Source organism: Centruroides sculpturatus, unplaced genomic scaffold (genome assembly GCF_000671375.1).
Source record: "Centruroides sculpturatus isolate CEXI.00-Female unplaced genomic scaffold, Cexi_2.0 scaffold82, whole genome shotgun sequence".
NCBI classification, from domain to species: domain Eukaryota; kingdom Metazoa; phylum Arthropoda; class Arachnida; order Scorpiones; family Buthidae; genus Centruroides; species Centruroides sculpturatus.
The window spans coordinates 728138-750610 of NW_019384498.1; the positions used below are offsets into that span (position 1 = coordinate 728138).

The 22473-nt window shown below is 30.7% G+C and overlaps 1 protein-coding gene across 1 annotated transcript in view; it reads left to right on the forward strand.

The window, feature by feature from the left end:
- Positions 1-22473, forward strand: part of LOC111621990 (sodium channel protein 60E-like) — a 150910-nt gene that overhangs the window by 22127 nt on the left and 106310 nt on the right. Inside the window, exons 7-9 of the mRNA XM_023364281.1 lie at positions 5590-5751; positions 5856-5990; positions 20151-20546. Coding sequence (XP_023220049.1) covers positions 5590-5751; positions 5856-5990; positions 20151-20546 — 693 coding nt within the window. The remainder of the gene's footprint in view (positions 1-5589; positions 5752-5855; positions 5991-20150; positions 20547-22473) is intronic.

Below are 22473 nucleotides of genomic sequence, written 5' to 3' on the forward strand. Positions count from 1 at the left end.
TCTCGTTAATCTTATCTCGTCTTTTGATTTGTTCACGGTTACAAGAAATCACCACATAGAGTCTCTCGAGTCTCCATAGATATAACAAACACAGAAATAAATAACACAAAATAAATTGTAGCTATGTGTTGATTCTGCACAACATGTCTGAACATGTAAGCCAAACAATAGTGTGGGGGGAGTGAGTAATCGAGAGTTGCATGGTGTTCAAACAAAAGACGAATCGACGAGATTTGAAAATCGCGTAACTCCGGGTTCGCATAAGTCGGGGTATTACTGTACAAGAACACATTAAAGCTATACTGTATAATAGTGATTTTTCAACAATAAACATTTGTATTTGTAAACATTATTGTTGAAAAATCACTATTATTGTGATTTTTCAACAATAAACATTTTTCAACAATAAACATTGCACTAAATATGGTTGTGAAATTAATAAAAAATTTTATAAAAAATAATCAAAAAAGAAAAGAATACACTTAAAATTATTTGAGCATATAGCCGTAATACGGGTCATAATTCTTAAGTCAACTCTGGTTATATCTGGGCCCTATGTCAAATAGATTAAATGATACACAATATGGACATGACATCAAACATTACAAAAAAATACAATTCATATTATCCATACCATTTATGTGAGCAAAACTATTTTATTCACCTAAACACATCTAAAACAATCTAAAACACCTATTAAAAAGTTACACATACAACACTGGCATATAAATGGAAATTTGGCCCAGATAAATGCAAAACGTTTCATATAGAAAAAGAATTCTGAAAAAAGATGATTTTGTATTTGGATATCATTAAATCCATCAATCCAAAGACAAGACCAAGATCTACAAATATTTAGGATTCCAATTTACTAATACCATATATATACAAAATTTATAATAATAATCATAGATAAACTAATTTCATACTAATTATTTCAAATATTTTTATGCCTAGATTAAGTATTTATGAATATTATATTATAAATTTTATAAATAAGTTGTAGAAAACAATTTAAATTACAAATAATTTTTATTTTAAAATTTGTTTAAAAATGAAAAACTTGTTTCAATGAATATTATAAAGATTACATTTATAAGTCAATTAAAAAGTTCCCAACAAAAATTTAATTGAATAAGTAATGTAAATTCTTAATTATTCATTGAAACTATAAAATAGTTTTATATATTGACTTACATATTGACTCCATATTTTAAATTTAAAATCTTACTTCTAATTCACTTTGTAAAGATTGGCTAATATAAGGCATAATCAAAAAGTTTCCGTTTGAAGCTGTACAGTCCAGATTTGGTATGCCAGTCATGCAAAAGTGCTGTGACCATTTAGGCAAGCATCCCACTGCTTCACCAGGTTGAATATACCTTGTTGGTAAAACTCCTGTTTCTGCTGCTTGAAGAAGTCCAAAACTGCCTGCTGCACTTCTATATTCGACTGGAACTGTCGACCTTTTAAGGACTTCTTTAAGGGACCAAAGGCATGAAAATCACATAGGACTCGAGCACCAACCTTACAGTCCTGATCTCTTGATCAGGACTGTAAGGTTGGTGCTCGAGTGTCTCCCACTTTAGTGCGTGTAACTTCTGCCTTATGACATTTGCGGTATGGGATGTGCGTTATCATGAAGCAGAATCAAGGCTGTGCCATCTATGATGCAGAGAGGTGGCCGCATCAGGCAGCACCGTAAGGGGCGGCATAAGCAGAGAAATCAAAATATTTGAATTATTCAATAATTAAAAATTTTTACGCAACGCTTTTCTGTATTGGTCTAGGTTATTCCGATATTGATGTATATGATTTATGATTTATTGCACGCCTCTGCCTAAATACTTTCAGTACCCTTTGATTTCGGTTTATGGTGCAGGTGTATTGTTGGTGAGCGCTCGCCAAAAGGCTTTTGACATGACAGTGCAAAGCTACTGTTCTTGTTTGTAATATACCGCACAATCACTCCTAAAAGCTGAAGTGGCAATTATCATAAAAGATAATTGTATGTGTAACATGTTGATAGTTCTGCTTTGAGCTTAAATTATTGACAATATTTGATTTTAATATTAGTTTGTCTCAAGAAGTAGTAAGTGGCTGTGTTTGTGTTTAAATCAGTAAATCAGATATATATATATATATATATATATATCAGTATAATATCTTTGCATTTACACTAGTTCAGTTTTTGTGTTTNCTGGAGTGGGACTCAAACCTTCAACTCCTGCTTACTGTGTAGATGCACTGCCAATTACACTATCTGGACCATCATCCAATCTTCCAGTTCCAAGCATATTTAATTTTAGATATAACCATCCACAGTTATTTAAGGCACTGACTGGGGACAAGTTTATTGTATAACCAGTATAATTATTAATAGTAGCTGTAAAGTAGCTTGATTCAATATGGCAATCATTTGGCTTATGATTAAATATCAGGCTTTGAGATGTTTCTATATGTTTATAAAGAAACATTTTTTTGCCTAAAATAAGTCATTAATAAATAATAATATATTGTTAATCATTGACTGAGTTTCAATTTTCTCTCAGGAGATAATTTGATAAAATAAATTTTAATTATAAATTATATTTGTAATAGTTTTTTTCAAAATTTATAATTTTGAAAAATTATTTTAAATTTTTATCAGATGTTATGCCACTTTATTTTTAAAATGTGGTTTAAAGCACTTTTGTTACCAATATGAAAATAATAAAACAAGCACTTTTATTATTCTCATGTTGATTAGTGCTATTTTTTTATTATGATATTTATTGTATTTTAAAGTTTACTTACAGTAGTGTTTTACAAGAACTATTGATATCTGCTCCCCATAACAATAGCTCCCTTTAAAAATTAAGAAATAAGAACAACTAATACAAACATTAATATTACAAATAAAACACTAAGATACAAAAATGTTACTCTATAGTTTCATGACGTAAAAATATTTTTTACAATATTTTTTAAAAGTAAAAAAGTCATGTAATAACTGGTGTTCATAATCAACTACTCAAAACTGGGTTTACTTAATAAAAAAACACAAATGGAATCAATTTCCAGTGCAAATTTATAAGAAAGCAAATGTTTTTCGATTGTGTTAAGTAGGCATCTTTAGGCTAACTCAAGTTAGCATGTTTTCTTATAAATTTGTGTTCGAAATTGGTTCCATTTGTTTTATTTAACTGGTGTTACATGTATTTCTGGGTTTCAGGAGATTGTATAAGGAAGGATCTATGTATAATATTTAGTCTAGTAAAAGAAGTATTTATGACTTTCTGATTTCACAAATTGAAAGATGGTATGTGAATAAAATTTATTTCTTGCTTAATTTTATGTTTTGGAGAACTGAAACATTTATTCCTCATTTTCATAGACAACAGAAGACCTGCAAAACCAATTTATTTATCTTAAAATATACAAATACTTCAGCCCTTCATATTTTTGATAATATGCATTTTGGGTACCTATCCCTTATTAGTTGTCACTGTGAAAGCTGAAAATGCAATTATTTGCTGTAGTTACTTAAAATTCTTTTACAAAATTAATTTCAACATACCTTATCATGTGATATAAATAATTTAAATGACATATGTATTAAAATGATACAGTTACAAAAGACAAAAATGCAACTCTTAAATATGTCAAAATAGAAGAAAGCTTAAGTAACAGCACATGTAGATAAACTGTTGAACCTAAAACAAACAGTATATTCTTAATCAGAAAAGAAAAATAATACGCAATAGTAAACTTACACATAAATTATGTGATTAACATTAAACAATCTTATTTATTGCAATAACTTAAACTGTTATGACACTTCGAATTTCACAAGAGTCCCTTGCTTTTACAACTGCATTTATTTGTTGATCACTTCTTTTTGCAATGACAGCATGTATAGCCTTGTCCTCCACTTTTCAAATTATTTGCAGCTGCTTCTCTCAGAGATATTTCTTGAGAAGAAATCTCATCTATGGAAAGTAACTTTTCTTTACAAATTTCAAAATGATTGTGGGTATAAAGCTGCTCGAGGGTATCTTTTTTGTTTGCTAATTTATAAAAGTCGGAGTCTTCTATTCCAACAACAACCGCCAACACATTTTGGGCATCTGTACGGCCGTGGTCGACATTAGGGACTTGTATTCCTATGGTTTCACCAATTTGAGCAGAAGGAAACAGTGAAGAATTTGGCGACAGACTGTCACCTCTCTGTTGACATTGGCTTCTAGGGTGTCGTTTCGACCTCCACCAAAGCTTATCTGTGCTTGTCGACATACACTGGCGATTGTTCGAATGTGTAATAATATAACCAAATACTCAGTCTTTCACCAACGTATTTTGTATTTGTCGACATTATCTAATTTTGGTCTTTCACAGTAACAAATATATATAAAGCAAAAAGATTGAGAAGGAATATTAGATAAAGCAGAATTCATAGCCTTTTCATTGTGAAAAGAGGACTTAATAACTAAAGGATGAAAATTCAAGAGAAAAGTAAAAACTTTAGAGAAGATTTTTTTCAACATTGCATGTTTGGTGTGACCTTTTCTTAACTAAAGATCTGAAAGGTCAATTAGTTTTGTATGTTTTGACCTCAAAGAATAGTTGAGAGAAAGAAATATTTTTAGGATAAAGAGAATCTGTGAAGGTGGTGTTTAAAATCAGTTTAGATACTTATGTTAAATGATTCATACTTTATTCAGACTTCATTAAACAATATACTTTTCATTCATACTTCCTGCCAATGCTCAATACACATACTGATACACATAGGCTAAGAACAAAAACAGTCAGATAACAAAGAACATTATATTGGCTCTTCAGTAGTCGAGTATTGCCAGCCACATTATATAAACTACTATTTTTTCACATATAACAATACTAGGCATGATATTTTGGTAGCTGTCTTTACTAAGTAATCATTATTTAAAATTGTGCAACCTGTTTGGGGTCAAGAATGCTGATAATCTGTATTGAAAATTGTCATTGGAGCAAGGTATCACAAGGTATCAACTGTTTTGTTTGTCTGAAACAAGAAACTTGAGGTTGTTGATGGTGAGTAAATTCCTGACATGTTCAATGGCTGTATTGTAATGATTAGAGAAATAACTTAGACAGGGCAAGATGAGCAGCCAAAAGACAATAAAGTATTTGACCAGTTTCCTTGGGATTGATTTGACAGCTGTCAGGATGGATATGGACAAGACACATGGGATTTAAGACAGTTGGCTTGATAATAGATTTTGGACCTTTCAATAAGAATAGGAAGATATTTACACCTAGATAAAATTGAAATATGGAGTATAAAGTTTGTGTGTCTTGTGAAATTCTTGTGCTTCAAAAATCAAAAGAATTTTGCAAGATAGCCAGATATTATGTAGTTTGCAATAGAAAGTATAAAGAATAAGCCTATAATACTTTTATATATTAGAGCAACTTTTTTATATTGACTAAAGTGACATAGGAATCATTTTAAACAATTTTGTTTTAAAATTATCAATAAAATGACACTTCAAATTTTTAATTTCTAAATAAATATGGCTTTAAAAAATCCATAATTTTTTAGATTTTATATGTTAAAATAAAAACTACATTATGTTTATTAGATTGTGTCCCAAGAATTATACATGTCTTCCTGACATTGGAGACAATCCTAACCATGGATATACTAATTTTGATTCCTATGGTTGGGCTGTGTTAAATACACTTCAGCTAATAACATTAGATTTTTGGGAAGATGTTTACAACAAGGTAATATAAAATAATATCTGAATATTTAAATAAATTATAGTTTTAGTGCTTTGTGAAGTATCTAAGTAATATTATATATATATATTTTTTTCCCCTACATTTAGATAATTGATGCAACTGGTCTTGCAAGTATAATTTTTTTTATCCTTATTATTTTTTTGGGATCATTTTATTTAGTGAATTTGACATTAGCTGTGGTAGCAATTGCTTATGAAGAAGAAGCAAAGAAAACATTACAGGTATTGTTCATACAGTGTTTTTTAATTAATCAATTCTTTAATACTAATAATGTAATAATATTAATAACAATAATAACTTTCTTATTGATCTTGTCAAGATGAGATGACAAAATAGTTCTAATAAGCCATAGAATAATGCTATGGGTAGAGCCACCAATTTCAATAAGGTCTATGGAAAGAAATGAAGCAAAGAAATAACCCCACAAGCAGCATCTGACCCAGAGTAATAGGCTGCTAAACAGCATATGTTCTCCTTATTAAAAGTTAGTGATTTATGAATATTTGATTTTAGGTATTAAAGCATGTCCACCTCTGTGGAGAAAGCAAACATTCTAAGCATAATACTGGCTTGAATTATTTGGGTTTGAATGTGAGCCTCTGTATAACTTACATCTGTGGGTTAGACAGGCTCACATTCAAAAATCTGCCATAACGTCCCTGGTCACTAGTGTTGAACACAATCCTGGTCCAAGTATGCTAGGGCATCACAATCCCAATCATTATCTCATTTAAACATACTAGATAACACGCACTAACTCTGATAAAGTTTTCCAGTGGTGATTCAGCCATTAACCTCCGAAACTAGAAAACCATGCCAATGGATAAAATGGACACAAAAAATGAACAACTTCATCATTTGTACTTACTACATCATCACAAAATTCAAATAGTATGACAATATACAGACAACTACAGTAAATCCTCACTTAATGTCATCAATAGGTTCTTGGAAACTGTGATGTTAAGTGAAACAATGTGTATGAAACCAGTTTTACTATAGGCTAAATGATATAAAAACAAGATATAATTTGGTTAATATTTATTCTAATTGGATCATATTTGCAACCTCTAGCATTTATTTCCCATCTCATAGAATCAATATTTACTATTTATAAAGAAAATTCAATAACAATAATTGTAAATACAGTGGTGCCTCATATAAAGTATGCCTCGAATAACGGACACTGTGAACAACGGATTTTCTGTTTGGCTGTTACGTGACTCGAGCAACAGACTGGCTGCGAACAACGGACTTTCTGTTTGGCAGTTACATGAGGCGAACAATGGTCTTTCTGCGAACAAAGTGCGAATGATGTTTCCACTCTTTTGCCGTTGCCAATGACAATCTGCTATTTTTATAATATAATATTATTATTATATCTGAAGTACAGAGCTCCCGTTGGGATTCGGCTTGCTCCCTTGTTTATTACGTACATCACCTCAGTGTAGGGTATTTACATTTATTCAAGTGTTGTGCAAATCATGGCTTCTAAAAAAACAGAAAGGTGATTTCAATTGAAACAAAGCAAGAAATCATCAGAAGGAGTGAAAGTTGGCAAACACTTCCTTGTCAAATGGGGAGAGGTTCAGGAGTTTACCAACACTCATTATCCAAACAGAGCTGAGGCCAACAGGATCAATGAATTCTACAATGACACCCTTGCCTGTCATTTCCGACAGGTTTTGAAGAAGAGAGAGAGAAACAGACCACGTTGGACATATTTTTCAAGAAGCAAGCTGCCAAAAAATAAAGGATGGAACAAGAGGAGATGACCCTGCAAGCTACGGTAGCCTCTCCTGAATCCGACTCTGATTAAAAAACAATAAAAAGAGACTTGCTGCAATGTGTAAAAAGTCTGTATCTGTATAAATGTGTGAAGAAAGTGTTCCTTCGCCTCCTCCTCACATCTGACTACCCGGCATAATTGGTGACTACTCCATTTTCATTTATTTCATGGTACAGTACGGTTATTTTATGCTGCGGAACAAATTATATGTTTTAACATGTATTTCTATGGGAAAATGTGTTTTGTGTAACGGACTTTCCACTTAATGGACATGCACCTGGAACGGATTAAGTACGTTATACAAAGCACCACTGTAATTACAGATGTACTGTATTTCCTCAATGTTGCTATAACAAAACATTGTTAGACATTATAACATAGGAATACACATATCTCATTACTATAAGAGCTTATTGATCAGACAAAACAAAGGCTTATTGATCAGAAAAGAATAATTGCACAGAACAATCTACAGCACTAGAACATATCAACTACAAGTCACAAATTACAAATATATTGTGAGAATCTGAAGAGGGCAAATTAATAAGTAGATTAATTTGTTAAAAATTAAAAGAAGCAGGGAAAACCCTCCTCTGTTTCCCCCTCCTTGCCGATCATAATGGCAATTGAATGTTGTTACAAGGCACAGTTGTTACAATGTTTAGATTTAATGGAGAACCTTAGTCCAAACAACCGATTATTAATGATGGGAACTGTCAGTTGGGAAAAATTATGAGTAAGAAAAGTCACATCTCGGTGATGACATCTATGAATTTTGATGTTATGGCCAAATATGGTAAAAAGAGTCAGACCATTCCAGTCAAGATGATGGCATAGCTCAAACTCCAAGCTCATTTCAAAGTCACCTGATAATTCTCCCACATGCCATGCGTATAAAATGTGCTCAAACTTGAGTCTTGGGGCAGACATACCAGGAAGAGCATAGAAGAAGCTCTACCCACCACACTCCATGCCAAACTTTATCTCCAGATGACTTGAAGAAAGTATTGCCCTACTGATACTCCTTGACAAAAGGACAGAGGACTACTTGCTACCCATACTGACAGTTGATCCTGGTGCATTTTGCCAACGAGATCAGGAACCATCCGTCTAAGAGGTATTATTTAGTTACTTTATGTAAACTCTCTCTCTCAGTTGATTTAGAAATTAAGATAGATTTTAAGCACTAAGACAGTCATCCCTGTAGTACCAATCTCGGTCTATGCTCGTTGTTATCTTAGCTACAGCTCTCCTATTCTGTATGCTGTAATCCAACTTTTTGTTTTTGATATATTAAATTTGTTCTGTTTATTTAAATGGGTTGTGATTACTTATGTATTGCCGACACCTCATCGACGACCTCGTTAACCCTCCCACTCACGTGCATTCAAGCCATCCATTGGCCATGAACAGGATCTACCATCCCATCGGGGTTAAGAGGGGATTAGAGTTTGGCTCTCTATATCTATCCCCCCGGTTCTCACAATATCAATGCATAGAAACACTAGATCACACAGAAGATCAGATACTCATTGATAATACACCAACTGTAGTTGCTAACAAAAACGTACATAAAATATTAATTAACAATGAAAACATAAACACAACAATTATAACCAATAATACTCTAGATATAGCATTACTTAACAAACTTTCACATTTATTCCAAGATACATTTATTAAACATATAATTAATACAATCAATACTCTCAGACATACATTTATTAGCTTCTAGTGCAGTCACTGCAATAACATGCCTTGACTTTAAAATTCAGTTACAATCAAACACAATCAAAAGACACAAATTATAAGCATGCCTTGCAAAGAATGTGTTAGGTGATCAGCAAGTAACTTTATAAAGCTAATAACAGACTTTTGTTACAGAAATCAAACATACAGAATTTATATGGAAGTAATTTACTATATCTCAACAAAATTGCCTAGTCTATTCAGTCATTTATTGTGATGTGTAATGTGAATGAGCTTGTTCATTCTGTCCTCAAAAAATTCCTGTTCCTGTTGCTGCAGCCAACCAGTGATGGCAGTTAACAATAAGCCTTTAATCCCTTTTTTAAAGATATTTAATACAAATATAGTTTATTACGTAGAATATTATTACAATGAAAAGGTTATCAAACACTAGAAACTATTAATGTCTTATATATCCCTAAAAGGCATTTTAGCCCCTGGTATTAATGATCCTTGTGGCTTGGTCAAGCCATGCTTCTTTAATTTTTTCCCTTTTTCCTTTTTTTTAAAATCTATTACTTCTGGCAATTGTCTATCTAGCCTTGTCCTTATTGGTTGGCCTTAGTGGCTTTTTCAAATAGAAAGGGAGTCACCTGATTGGTTGGGAAAGGGCAAAGAGGTATATAAAGGAGGAAGATGCCGAAAGAAGGGACTTTTGGGTTGAGTTTTTGAAGAGAGAGGATGGAATCCAGTTTAATCATCAAGATAAGGAGGAGAGATGGAGTTGTGAATTGCATAGATTGGAGAATACTTCCTTAAGTGTAAAGGAAACAAATTAGTTTTAAAGGTTTCTGTGTATTTTTTGCCCAAATAAAGGAATAACTGAAACAAGTGATTTAGAGAAATAAAACACATGCAATGAGAAGAATAACTCAGCATTACCACTATTTTATCAAAGAAAGAAAACCCCAGGTGTTATTTTTGCCAACCATTTCTTTCTTTAAAGTTTTCTTTATTAATTAAACATTTGAACCAAACATCAATTAAAAATGCATATACAGCAATACCCCGAACTTATGTGATAGGTGGGACCGAGCGATAACCGCGTAAGTCGAATTTGCGTAAGTCAGGGTATAATTTCGCAATTTGTGTAAAATCCAAGTCAGATGTATGTAAGCTAATAAATGTTCTCGTTAATCTTATCTCGTCTTTTGATTTGTTCACGGTTACAAGAAATCACCACATAGAGTCTCTCGAGTCTCCATAGATATAACAAACACAGAAATAAATAACACAAAATAAATTGTAGCTATGTGTTGATTCTGCACAACATGTCTGAACATGTAAGCCAAACAATAGTGTGGGGGGAGTGAGTAATCGAGAGTTGCATGGTGTTCAAACAAAAGACGAATCGACGAGATTTGAAAATCGCGTAACTCCGGGTTCGCATAAGTCGGGGTATTACTGTACAAGAACACATTAAAGCTATACTGTATAATAGTGATTTTTCAACAATAAACATTTGTATTTGTAAACATTATTGTTGAAAAATCACTATTATTGTGATTTTTCAACAATAAACATTTTTCAACAATAAACATTGCACTAAATATGGTTGTGAAATTAATAAAAAATTTTATAAAAAATAATCAAAAAAGAAAAGAATACACTTAAAATTATTTGAGCATATAGCCGTAATACGGGTCATAATTCTTAAGTCAACTCTGGTTATATCTGGGCCCTATGTCAAATAGATTAAATGATACACAATATGGACATGACATCAAACATTACAAAAAAATACAATTCATATTATCCATACCATTTATGTGAGCAAAACTATTTTATTCACCTAAACACATCTAAAACAATCTAAAACACCTATTAAAAAGTTACACATACAACACTGGCATATAAATGGAAATTTGGCCCAGATAAATGCAAAACGTTTCATATAGAAAAAGAATTCTGAAAAAAGATGATTTTGTATTTGGATATCATTAAATCCATCAATCCAAAGACAAGACCAAGATCTACAAATATTTAGGATTCCAATTTACTAATACCATATATATACAAAATTTATAATAATAATCATAGATAAACTAATTTCATACTAATTATTTCAAATATTTTTATGCCTAGATTAAGTATTTATGAATATTATATTATAAATTTTATAAATAAGTTGTAGAAAACAATTTAAATTACAAATAATTTTTATTTTAAAATTTGTTTAAAAATGAAAAACTTGTTTCAATGAATATTATAAAGATTACATTTATAAGTCAATTAAAAAGTTCCCAACAAAAATTTAATTGAATAAGTAATGTAAATTCTTAATTATTCATTGAAACTATAAAATAGTTTTATATATTGACTTACATATTGACTCCATATTTTAAATTTAAAATCTTACTTCTAATTCACTTTGTAAAGATTGGCTAATATAAGGCATAATCAAAAAGTTTCCGTTTGAAGCTGTACAGTCCAGATTTGGTATGCCAGTCATGCAAAAGTGCTGTGACCATTTAGGCAAGCATCCCACTGCTTCACCAGGTTGAATATACCTTGTTGGTAAAACTCCTGTTTCTGCTGCTTGAAGAAGTCCAAAACTGCCTGCTGCACTTCTATATTCGACTGGAACTGTCGACCTTTTAAGGACTTCTTTAAGGGACCAAAGGCATGAAAATCACATAGGACTCGAGCACCAACCTTACAGTCCTGATCTCTTGATCAGGACTGTAAGGTTGGTGCTCGAGTGTCTCCCACTTTAGTGCGTGTAACTTCTGCCTTATGACATTTGCGGTATGGGATGTGCGTTATCATGAAGCAGAATCAAGGCTGTGCCATCTATGATGCAGAGAGGTGGCCGCATCAGGCAGCACCGTAAGGGGCGGCATAAGCAGAGAAATCAAAATATTTGAATTATTCAATAATTAAAAATTTTTACGCAACGCTTTTCTGTATTGGTCTAGGTTATTCCGATATTGATGTATATGATTTATGATTTATTGCACGCCTCTGCCTAAATACTTTCAGTACCCTTTGATTTCGGTTTATGGTGCAGGTGTATTGTTGGTGAGCGCTCGCCAAAAGGCTTTTGACATGACAGTGCAAAGCTACTGTTCTTGTTTGTAATATACCGCACAATCACTCCTAAAAGCTGAAGTGGCAATTATCATAAAAGATAATTGTATGTGTAACATGTTGATAGTTCTGCTTTGAGCTTAAATTATTGACAATATTTGATTTTAATATTAGTTTGTCTCAAGAAGTAGTAAGTGGCTGTGTTTGTGTTTAAATCAGTAAATCAGATATATATATATATATATATATATATCAGTATAATATCTTTGCATTTACACTAGTTCAGTTTTTGTGTTTAAAAAAAGTAGATCAGGTAAGAGAATTATTGTTTTTTACAGCAATTGTAGTTACTTATTATCATTGAAAAGGATTGTGTTGTGACAATAGAGACTCGAATTAAAAAGGAGCATTTGCATGGACTGGGTATATATCAGGTGCAGGACGTTGTTTGTGTGTGATAGAGAGTTATTTAGGTAATATTGGACTACTTTTACTTTCTGTGTGTGATAGAGAGAGTTGCTTAGGAAATATTTGCATTTGCCTACTTTTTCTTTCGTTATTTTTGCTCTATTTTTACTAAATTCATATACGTTGAAGTGGAGACAATACAATGACAAGTTAAGAAAAAGCATATGTCAAAACGGCTGCAAGCTGTCAATTTGACTGATGTTCATTATCTATTTACTAGCAGATGAGCCCGGCGTTGCTTGAGCAAAAAGTAATGATAGCGAAGATTAAGATTATTAGATTATAGCTGATCTTACCCATTTTCACCGGGTGCAAGAATTACATCTCCCTCTTCTGAGATTAATTAGAGAATTTTTACATAGTCTGAAAATATGTTTGATTTTCTGCAAAAATGCAAAAAACCGCATCTAAAATAGTACAGTAAAGCTGAATTCTTTAAGGTAATCCTTAACTCTCTTCCTCTCCTCTGCAGGGGAGAATTTCGAAAAATCTCTTCTTAGTATGCGTTCTCGTGACGTACCCTAACTGTGTACCAAGTTTCAACTTTCAACTCCTAACCATTTGGGCTCTGCGCTTACTTTTATTATCATCATCAAACCCTCTTGATTATATATATAGATTATATTCTGTTACCTACAAATCTTACTAGCTTTGCAACTTGTTTCTATCATTATTTCATCTAACCTATTAAACCCTATTTTAATAGGTTAGATAAAATAACAATAGAAATGAGTTGCAAATCTAGTAAGATTTGTAGGTAACAGAATATAATCTATATATATAATCGAGATGGGTTGATAATAATAATAATAACTTGCGCTGAACTAATGTTATTTTATCTACCCTATTTTAATAGGGTAGATAAAATAACAATAGTTCAATGTGAGTCTGATAAATGGTCTGACTTATATAATATACAACATGAATTGATAAATTTGATGGGAAATGAAATTTTAAGCAAAATTGTCGAAATAACAAAAATCGCTAAATATTTTTTGATAATCGCCGATTGTACCCCAGACGTAAGTCATATTGAACAGCTCTCATTAACAATAAGAGTTGTCGCTTTTAACTCCATTCAAAATAAATATGAAATTGAAGAATTCTTTATTGGTTATTTTGAAGCTTATGATTCAACTGGAGAGGGTTTGACAGAACTTATTCTGACACATTTGGAAAAGTTAGGTTTCGAGTGGCTTAGGCTATGGTTACTATGGATGTGAATTCTGACTAAATCTTGTTCTGGTGAGTATGTCCGAAATCCTTGTCAGAACAAGGTGGGTACACTGTGCGCGTTTTCTGATAGTCAGTACGTTTCTGCCTCTCAGCAAAATGGACGAACTTGATGAGTTTTACTTTCTTGAAAGTCCATTGATTAAGTTATTGTTGATAGGTGATGGAAAAACAGAGCATGTTAACCACTTATTTTCCACAAGAGACGATAAGGGAGAGTTTCAAATGTTATATCAAGATTTGTGGGACAATTCGCAAAAGTTTTTTGAGTATTTCAGAATGAGACCAACAACATTTGAATATATACTGAAGGGGATAGAAGAAAGAATTGCCAAGTACTCCAATTATGTCTGTTGTGATAGTTTTTTCTTTCATTACTATTCTCAAACACAAGACTAATCAATTTATCAATATCCATGTTTAAAAAATAAAAACACTTGAAATTCAATGTCAGAACACATGAAAAAATCAAACTCGTTTGAACACTTGAATAGTTCTGACTACATCATGCATGTTCTGACATGCCCTTTGCTGTCAAAGTAAACACTGTCATTGAAAAACAGGTATTTGTTTGTTCGGACGAACTCGTCAGAACAAGATTTTGTCAGAATTCGCATCCACAGTAACCGTAGCCTTACCATACAGGACAAGGCTATGACAACGGAGTTAATATGAAAGGAGTAAGAAAAGTGTACAAAATAGAATACTTGAAAAATATTCAAGGGTGTTTCATGTGCCCTGTGTGTGTCATTCCTTAAACCTAGTTGTGAATGATGCAGCATCTTCTTCTACAGAAACAATAACTTTTTTCTATTATACAAGAACTTTACACTTTTTTCTGGTTCTACAAAGTGTTGGGAAGTGCTTAAAAAATATGTTTCACAATTAACTCTAAAACCATTGAGTGCTACTAGGTGGTCAATCAGCGATTTCAACTTTGCGAAATCTATGATGCATTATTCCAAGTAATAGAAGACGTCAATAGAGATGCAGAAACTAAAGTTAAAGCAAGAGGGTTAGCAAAAAATATTAAAAATTACAAGTTTATATGCAATGTAATTCTTTGGCATGATATTTTATTTAAAATAAATTTAGTCTCGAAGCTATTGTAATCTATAACTATAAATTTGTCAGATTGTGTGTGTAAGGATGTTATCATACAAAAAGTGAAATGTTATAGACAATCTGGATATGATCCATGAAAATTGCTACTAAATGAGATTGCAGAGAATCTTGAATACAGTACAGAATTTCCTGCCGAAACTGAAGTTAGAGCCAGAACGAAAAAGCATCAATTTGACTATGAAGAAGCTGTCGATGAACCCTTAACAGAAGAGAGTAAATTTAAAATAAACTTTTTCAATTATATTCTGGACATTACCCTTAATTCTCTGAATGAACGATTCGTACTTCTGGAAACCTGTAGCAAAAATTTTCAGTTTTTATATGACATTTTAAAACTCAAGGATTTAGATGAAAAAATGCTAGAAAATTATTGTACCAGTCTCCAGTTGATACTTTTGGTTGAAAATGAATCATATATAAATGGAAATGATCTTCAAGAAGAATTGCGTGATATATCCCAAATGCTAGCATATTCTATGAAACCTTTGGATGTTTTAAATAATTTGTGCCAAAATAACTTAATTACTTTGTATCTGAATACTGTTGTAGCTCTGAGAATTTTATTAACACTCCCTGTCTCTGTAGCTAGTGAGGAAAGAAGTTTTTCCTAATTAAAATTAATAAAACACTACTTAAGAAGTTTAATACGCCAAACAAAACTTAGAAATCTATCATTTATTTCTATTGAATCTACTAGTACATTAGCTGCAACTCTAAACTACACATCCCTAATTAACGAATTTGCTACAGTTAAAGTTAGAAGAGTAAAACTGTAATAGATTGCTGTAGTTGATAGTTGATATCAATATTTTATAGTAGTTTATATTTTCAAAATAAAAATAATATTTGTACGTTTTGTGCAGGTTTTTTTAAAATTACAATCGAAGGTTATTTTAAAGAAAAAAGATTTAAGGGTGGCATTTTGAAGACTTGCATCATAATGAGAAAATCTACCGCACGGCCCTGAACAGAATCACCCCATTTCACAGTTTTCCTGGATGTTTCGCCTTAATTGCATGTTGTAATCTCTCCAGCGTTTTGCAGTACCCTGCCCCAGTGATGGAGACACTTAGTTCCTTGAAATCAATAAGCAATGGGCCCTGGTGATTGAATAACAGGGTAAGCATCACTTTTTCAACAGATGACTGGCTCTTGAACTTGTTGGGATGAGGGGATGAAGGATGACACCACTGCATGGTCGCCGCTTTCGACTCAGGTTTCCAGTGGTAGCACCAGCTTTCATCACTAGCAACAATGTGCTCAAGGAACATGTTGCCTTCAACATTGAAATGCATCAGGTGCCACGTCTTTAAACAGAAACTTTTTGATCGCCCCTTATAATAACTGGTAAATATTTACCAGTCGGCTGATTCAGTATTAGACTATTACTTTTTAAAATCTTATTTTATATCTTTAATGCTTTCAGTTATTCAAATTGGAACGCAGTTCAGAACAAATTGCACATATTCTTTTAAAAAATATTCTCAATCTGACTTTTAATAGCTTTCAAAAACGGTTTTTATCAAGAACATGTTAAATCCTCACTCATTTAATACTTTCTAAAAATAGATGTAAAGTTTTTATTGTGAATTCATTAATCACAAAAGTTTACACAAAACTTTCTAAAATCACACATAAAAGATACTAGTTTGAATTCATAGGAAGCATATCTATGAAGTTAAGAGTTTTGAAAAATTTTAAGAAATAACAAACTGAAGATGAAGCAGAGACTGAACATGTTAACCAGTTATTAATTGTTCTCTACCAAGTTAATTAGAAGTAAGGTTTTAAATACTTTTATAATATTTTAAAATAAAAACATTATTTTTATATATATTTCCTTAAGGAAATAAATAAAAAATGCTAAAATACGTCTAAAAGAGATAAGACATTACTTATTGGACTGGAATGATTTAGTAACTACTTCAGTCAAAAGGCTTAAATTGTTTTTCAGTAAGGGTTAATTTGAAAAAGTTTTTTTGACTAACATTTTTTTATCTGCAGTTGGAGATCTTCAGGTCTTGATTTTATATTCATTGATGGAATGCTTAAATCAAAGAATGATGTTTTGAAAAATTTAAACGAAAGAGATTCTCAGGATATATAAATAGAAATAAAAGTAAATAAATATAAAATTAACAAAATATACAATTAAAATAAACATTTAAAGACTAAGTTTTTTGTCTTTATGCAATGGCCTTTTTTTTCCAGATTTAAATATTTCTAATGTTTCTAGTATCTTGATGGAGTCAGCATGTTTTGATATTTTGATGGTAGCCTTGTCGAGGAAGGCTTGCATCTCATTATCTGTTGCGTACATGGCTATGGCAGTTCTGTAGTACACTTCTTGTCTAGTCTTGTATTCAATTTATGAGCTCTATGACGGCTTTCCTTTTTTGCTAGACTTATACATCATCATTTAGAAACAGGACAAGCTTTAGAAAATCACATTTTATTTCCTAGAGAATGCATAAGGAGATAATAGGATTTCACCTGAAAGTTAATTTTGTTTTTTTTTTTTATGTTCTCTATTTCTTTATATAGTGGTAGCACATTATGGTTATATTCTAGAATGATATGGCTTGTGTTTCTATGTTGATTATATCCATTTTCATCTTTAGGGTCCAAGTTGTGTGTTGTTGGAAATTGTACTGGCTAAATTCCTGATTAGATTTTTGGGGTAACTGTGCATTGTGGCTATTTGCTCAAGGTGTTCAAGTTTTTTTATTGTGCCAGAATAATTTGTACAAAAATTTGTTGAATTAATCCTTACTGGAAAACAACTTAAGGCTTTTGATTGAAGTATTTACTTTACATCTCAACAGTTGTAAAGTCACTGGGAATGGGAAAACAGAATGGGAAGAATTCATAAACTGCTCTTAATGAAAATATTGTATTTTCAATTTTTAGCTATAGAACAAAATTGTTCAAAAATAGAACATAAAACAAGCTATAGAACAAAATTTTATCATTGTTAGTTTTTATTTTAAATAAAATAAATTTTATTTCAAAATTAATTTAATTTTTATTGAATTGCAAATAAAGACTCAGATTATAGTTTGTGTCATGACTGGTTCTTATGGATAAATTTTAAATCATAAAAAAATTATATTTTACACAGAATAATATGAAATTCTGTACAGAAAATTAATTGAATCAGAAGGAAAATAAAGTAGAAAAGTCTAATAAACTTTTTAAAAGTAAATTCAGCAGTAAAATGAAAAATACTTTTATCTTTATAAATTTTATGTAGCAAAAATTTTATAAAAGGAATTAACTTAAAATTAATGTGATATAATCAGCAAGTAAAATAATTTTTCAAAAAATTCAGAAATTAAATGTATAGAAAATATTTCAGATGTAGTTGCAACATACATATCCTATTAACTTGAGTACAATTTGCAATTGAAAATGTCTGGAATACTTTTACATATTAGAGCATTTTTTCTATATTAACTAATGCTAAAGTGTAAATGGAATTATTTTGAACATTTACTTTAAAATTATCAATAAAATTACACTTGTTATTTTTATTTTTACTTTACTTTTTAAGTTTGACTATCTAATTTCTTTATAGCGTTTTCTATTGGGTTGTTCGGAAAGTAAGTTTGTTTTTTTTCCGTGGAAAAAACACAATATTTTCATAATAAATAAATATTTTATTGAATTATATATCAACCATTTTGGTCAAATACCCGTTGTCATCGTTTCTGGTAGTAGCATGATTTCACATTCATAAAAGTTTTGATCGTTGCTTACAAAAAACTGGTCCAAGTGATTATTGACATTGTCATTTCAAGTAAATGTCTTACAGTTAAAAAAATTTGTATAGACCGGAACAAGTAATAATCTGAGGGTGCTCGATCTGGTGAATATGGTTGGTGTGATAGCATGTCCCATCTAAGTTATAACGGTTTCTGACGAGTTACCAAACTTGTGTGAAATTTAACATTATCATGGTAAAACACTACACCTGTTTTGTTATCAATTCTGGCCGCCTTTTCTGTTTGATAATATTATTCAGTTTGTTTACTCAATGTCGGTACACTTTCGAATCAATTGTTAAATTGTCTGGTAAAAGCTCCAAAAAAAATTTGCTTAAAATCCGACCAAAAGAGCATCTCTCTTTAAGAGTATGTGGAACCCATATATCGAGCTTTGAAACAAAACCAATTTGTTTCAAGTAATCATAAACAGTTTAATTTGACAAATTTCATCTCTTAGTGATTTCACGTGTTATTATTTGGCAGTTTGCTTCAATCAGTACCTTTATTTTGTTTTCATTGGCTTTAACTGGCCATCCAGAACGTGGTGCATCTTCAATATTGAAATTGCCAGAACGAAATTTTGTAAACCAGTTTTGGCACTGTTATTCTGTCAATACATCTTCTCCATACATGTTATACAATTTTTTCTTGCTTGAACAGCATTCTTACCTTTCCGGTAATAAAAGACCAAAATATGCCGAAAATGCTGCTTTCGATCTTCCATATTTGATGGGACACAAAAAATAAACAATTGCACAAAATCAAACAAAATTTTTTACAAATAAGCCTTAAAATGCTAGCTGTCAAAATATATAATGACAATACAGTTTAGAATGAAAATGATGGAAAAAATATGACTAATCCATCTAGTGGTAAAAAAAACAAACTTACTTTCCGAACAACCTAATACAAACCAGTATAATTTTCAATTTTAAGTTAATTATTAAAAATCAAAAAGTTTACCTGTAATTAAAAAATTTTAAAGTAACACAATAAATCAAAAAATCTATTTTTCAAGATGTAATAATGTTTACAGAATTTTATTCAGTTTAGACCAAAATAATGTTATCATATTTTTGTTTATTTTTGCTAAAGATGAAAGATTTTTAAAAAGTAAATTTATGATTATTAATTAGTAGTTATGTTGTTAAAAAATCAGTTATTTTATTAATTATCAATTTATATATATAAAATTTAAAAATTTGTTTGTCTGTTTTTAGCAAAGAGATAAACTTAAAACTTTTAAAACAAGTTTTCCAATAATTACAAAATTGTTATCAAAATTCAAATTCAAGAATTGTATAAATGCAAGTGATAATCAGAAAAATAAAAATGTTCAAAATTTGCCAAATGATTTACCTGATGATAATACCACAATAGATGAAGAAAGATTTTGTGTAGTTCCAGATATTATAATAAGTACAGAAAAATCATTGAATACATCACACAACCAGCAAAATAAAGAGAAATTTAGTGCTCTTCTAAGACAGCATAGGAAGAAACAACACTTTCAGTTTATTGAAGAAATAGAAAATGATGAAGTTATTTCAAACATTTCAACAAATCTTCCTGGTACCTGTAATCCTGAAGAAGTTACTCCAGTTAATCCTGTAAAGGTATTGTAATTTAATTATTTGAAATATCTCTTTACAAAGGTTTGAATAAAAATTAATTCATTTATGAAACCTACATTTAATTCAAATAAAATTCAATTATTTTTCCAACAGAATTTTATTTGAATGAATATGTGAAAATTTTAAAGTAAATTTCAAAAATATAATTAATTCACAGTTGCCATGCAAAGATAACAAACACTCAAATAACCTTGAAAAACCAGCAAAAATGTTTATAACTAAAACGTTTTTAGATGTTTTTAACAATCTTTTTCATGTAGAATATGTAATGGAATGCCACAACAGTGATTTGGATGATAATATTCCAGAATACAAATTCAAATTTAATCATCTTCACAGTAACATATTGTAATAAGTTTGAAACAAATGTAAGTTTGAAAATATTCAAAAAATTCAAAAATGTTTGCACATAAATAAAATAAAATAAAGGAATACATGAAAATTAAATCGATAAATACAAAATAAAACATCAAAATTAATTAAATATAAAATTTATTTTTATTTATTGTACAGTTAAGGAAATGTATGTGGACAGTTGATTTTCACCCCTTTCAACAATTATACCTACATTAAAAAACATAAAAATATTTCAACAATAATTATGATAAAATAAAAAAAAATTAAAATGAAATATGTAGAATGTAATAAAAAATAATAATAATTTATATATATATATATATATGTTACTGTGAAAGACCAAAGTTAAAGAATGTCGACACATACAAAATACGTTAATGAAAGACTGAATATTTGGTTATATTATTATACATTCAAACAATCGCCAGTGTATGTCGACAAGCACAGATAAGCTTTGGTGGAGATCGAAACGACACCTGAGAAGCCAATGTCAACAGAGAGGTGACAGTCTGTCGCCAAATTCTTCACTGTTTCCTTCTGCTCAAATTGGTGAAACCATAGGAATACAAGTTCCTAATGTCCACCACAGCCGTACAGACGCCCAAAATGTGTTGGCGGTTGTTGTTGGAATAGAAGACTCTGACTTTTGTAAATTAGCAAATAAAAAGGGTACCCTCAAGCAGCTTTATACCCACAATCAGTTCATAATTGGTAAAGAAAAGTTACTTTCCATAGATGAAATTTCTTCTCAAGAAATATTGCTTAGAGAAGCAGCTGCAGGTAGCTCGAAAAGTGGGGGATAAGGCTATACATGCTGTCATTGCAAAAAGAAGTGATTAACGAATAAATGCAGTTGTAAAAGCAAGGGATTCTGTGAAATTCAAAGTGTCATAGTTTAAGTTGTTGCAATAAATAAGATTGTTTAATGTTAATCACATAATTTATGTGTAAATTTACTATTGCATATTATTTTTTTATTCTGATTAAGAATATACTGTTTGTTTTAGGTTCAACAGTTTATTTACATGTGCTGTTACTTAAGCTTTCTTCTATTTTGACATATTAAAAAGTTGCATTTTTGTCTTGTTGAATAAAAATATTTTTATTACATTATTCACCATCAGTGCATGCTGAATGTTGACATTTGCTGGTGTAAGTGAGAAATAATGATATTTAGCAAACATTTCGTACATATGTTACCGCTAAAGCTCGAAATCCGTTAATGTGTACATTACCTAGCTAATCTGCAGATTAACTAGGGTGATCCGTTAAAGCTGCGAAAATTATTCCATTTCTCAAATTACCTAGGTAATCTGCAGATTATCTAGGTAATCTGTGAATTACCTACTAAGCACTCGGTAAAGTGAAAATAAGATCTTTGGTGGAACAACAGCAACATTTCTTTCTGTACGCTTAAATTAACATAATGTTCTTTATTTAATTTTCAATATCTAAAGAATCAAGTTAATACAATCAACAAATTAGTTGATTGAATCAATCATCAATCAATTAAAAAAACTTTAATACAAAAATCAAACGGTTTAAAATATTA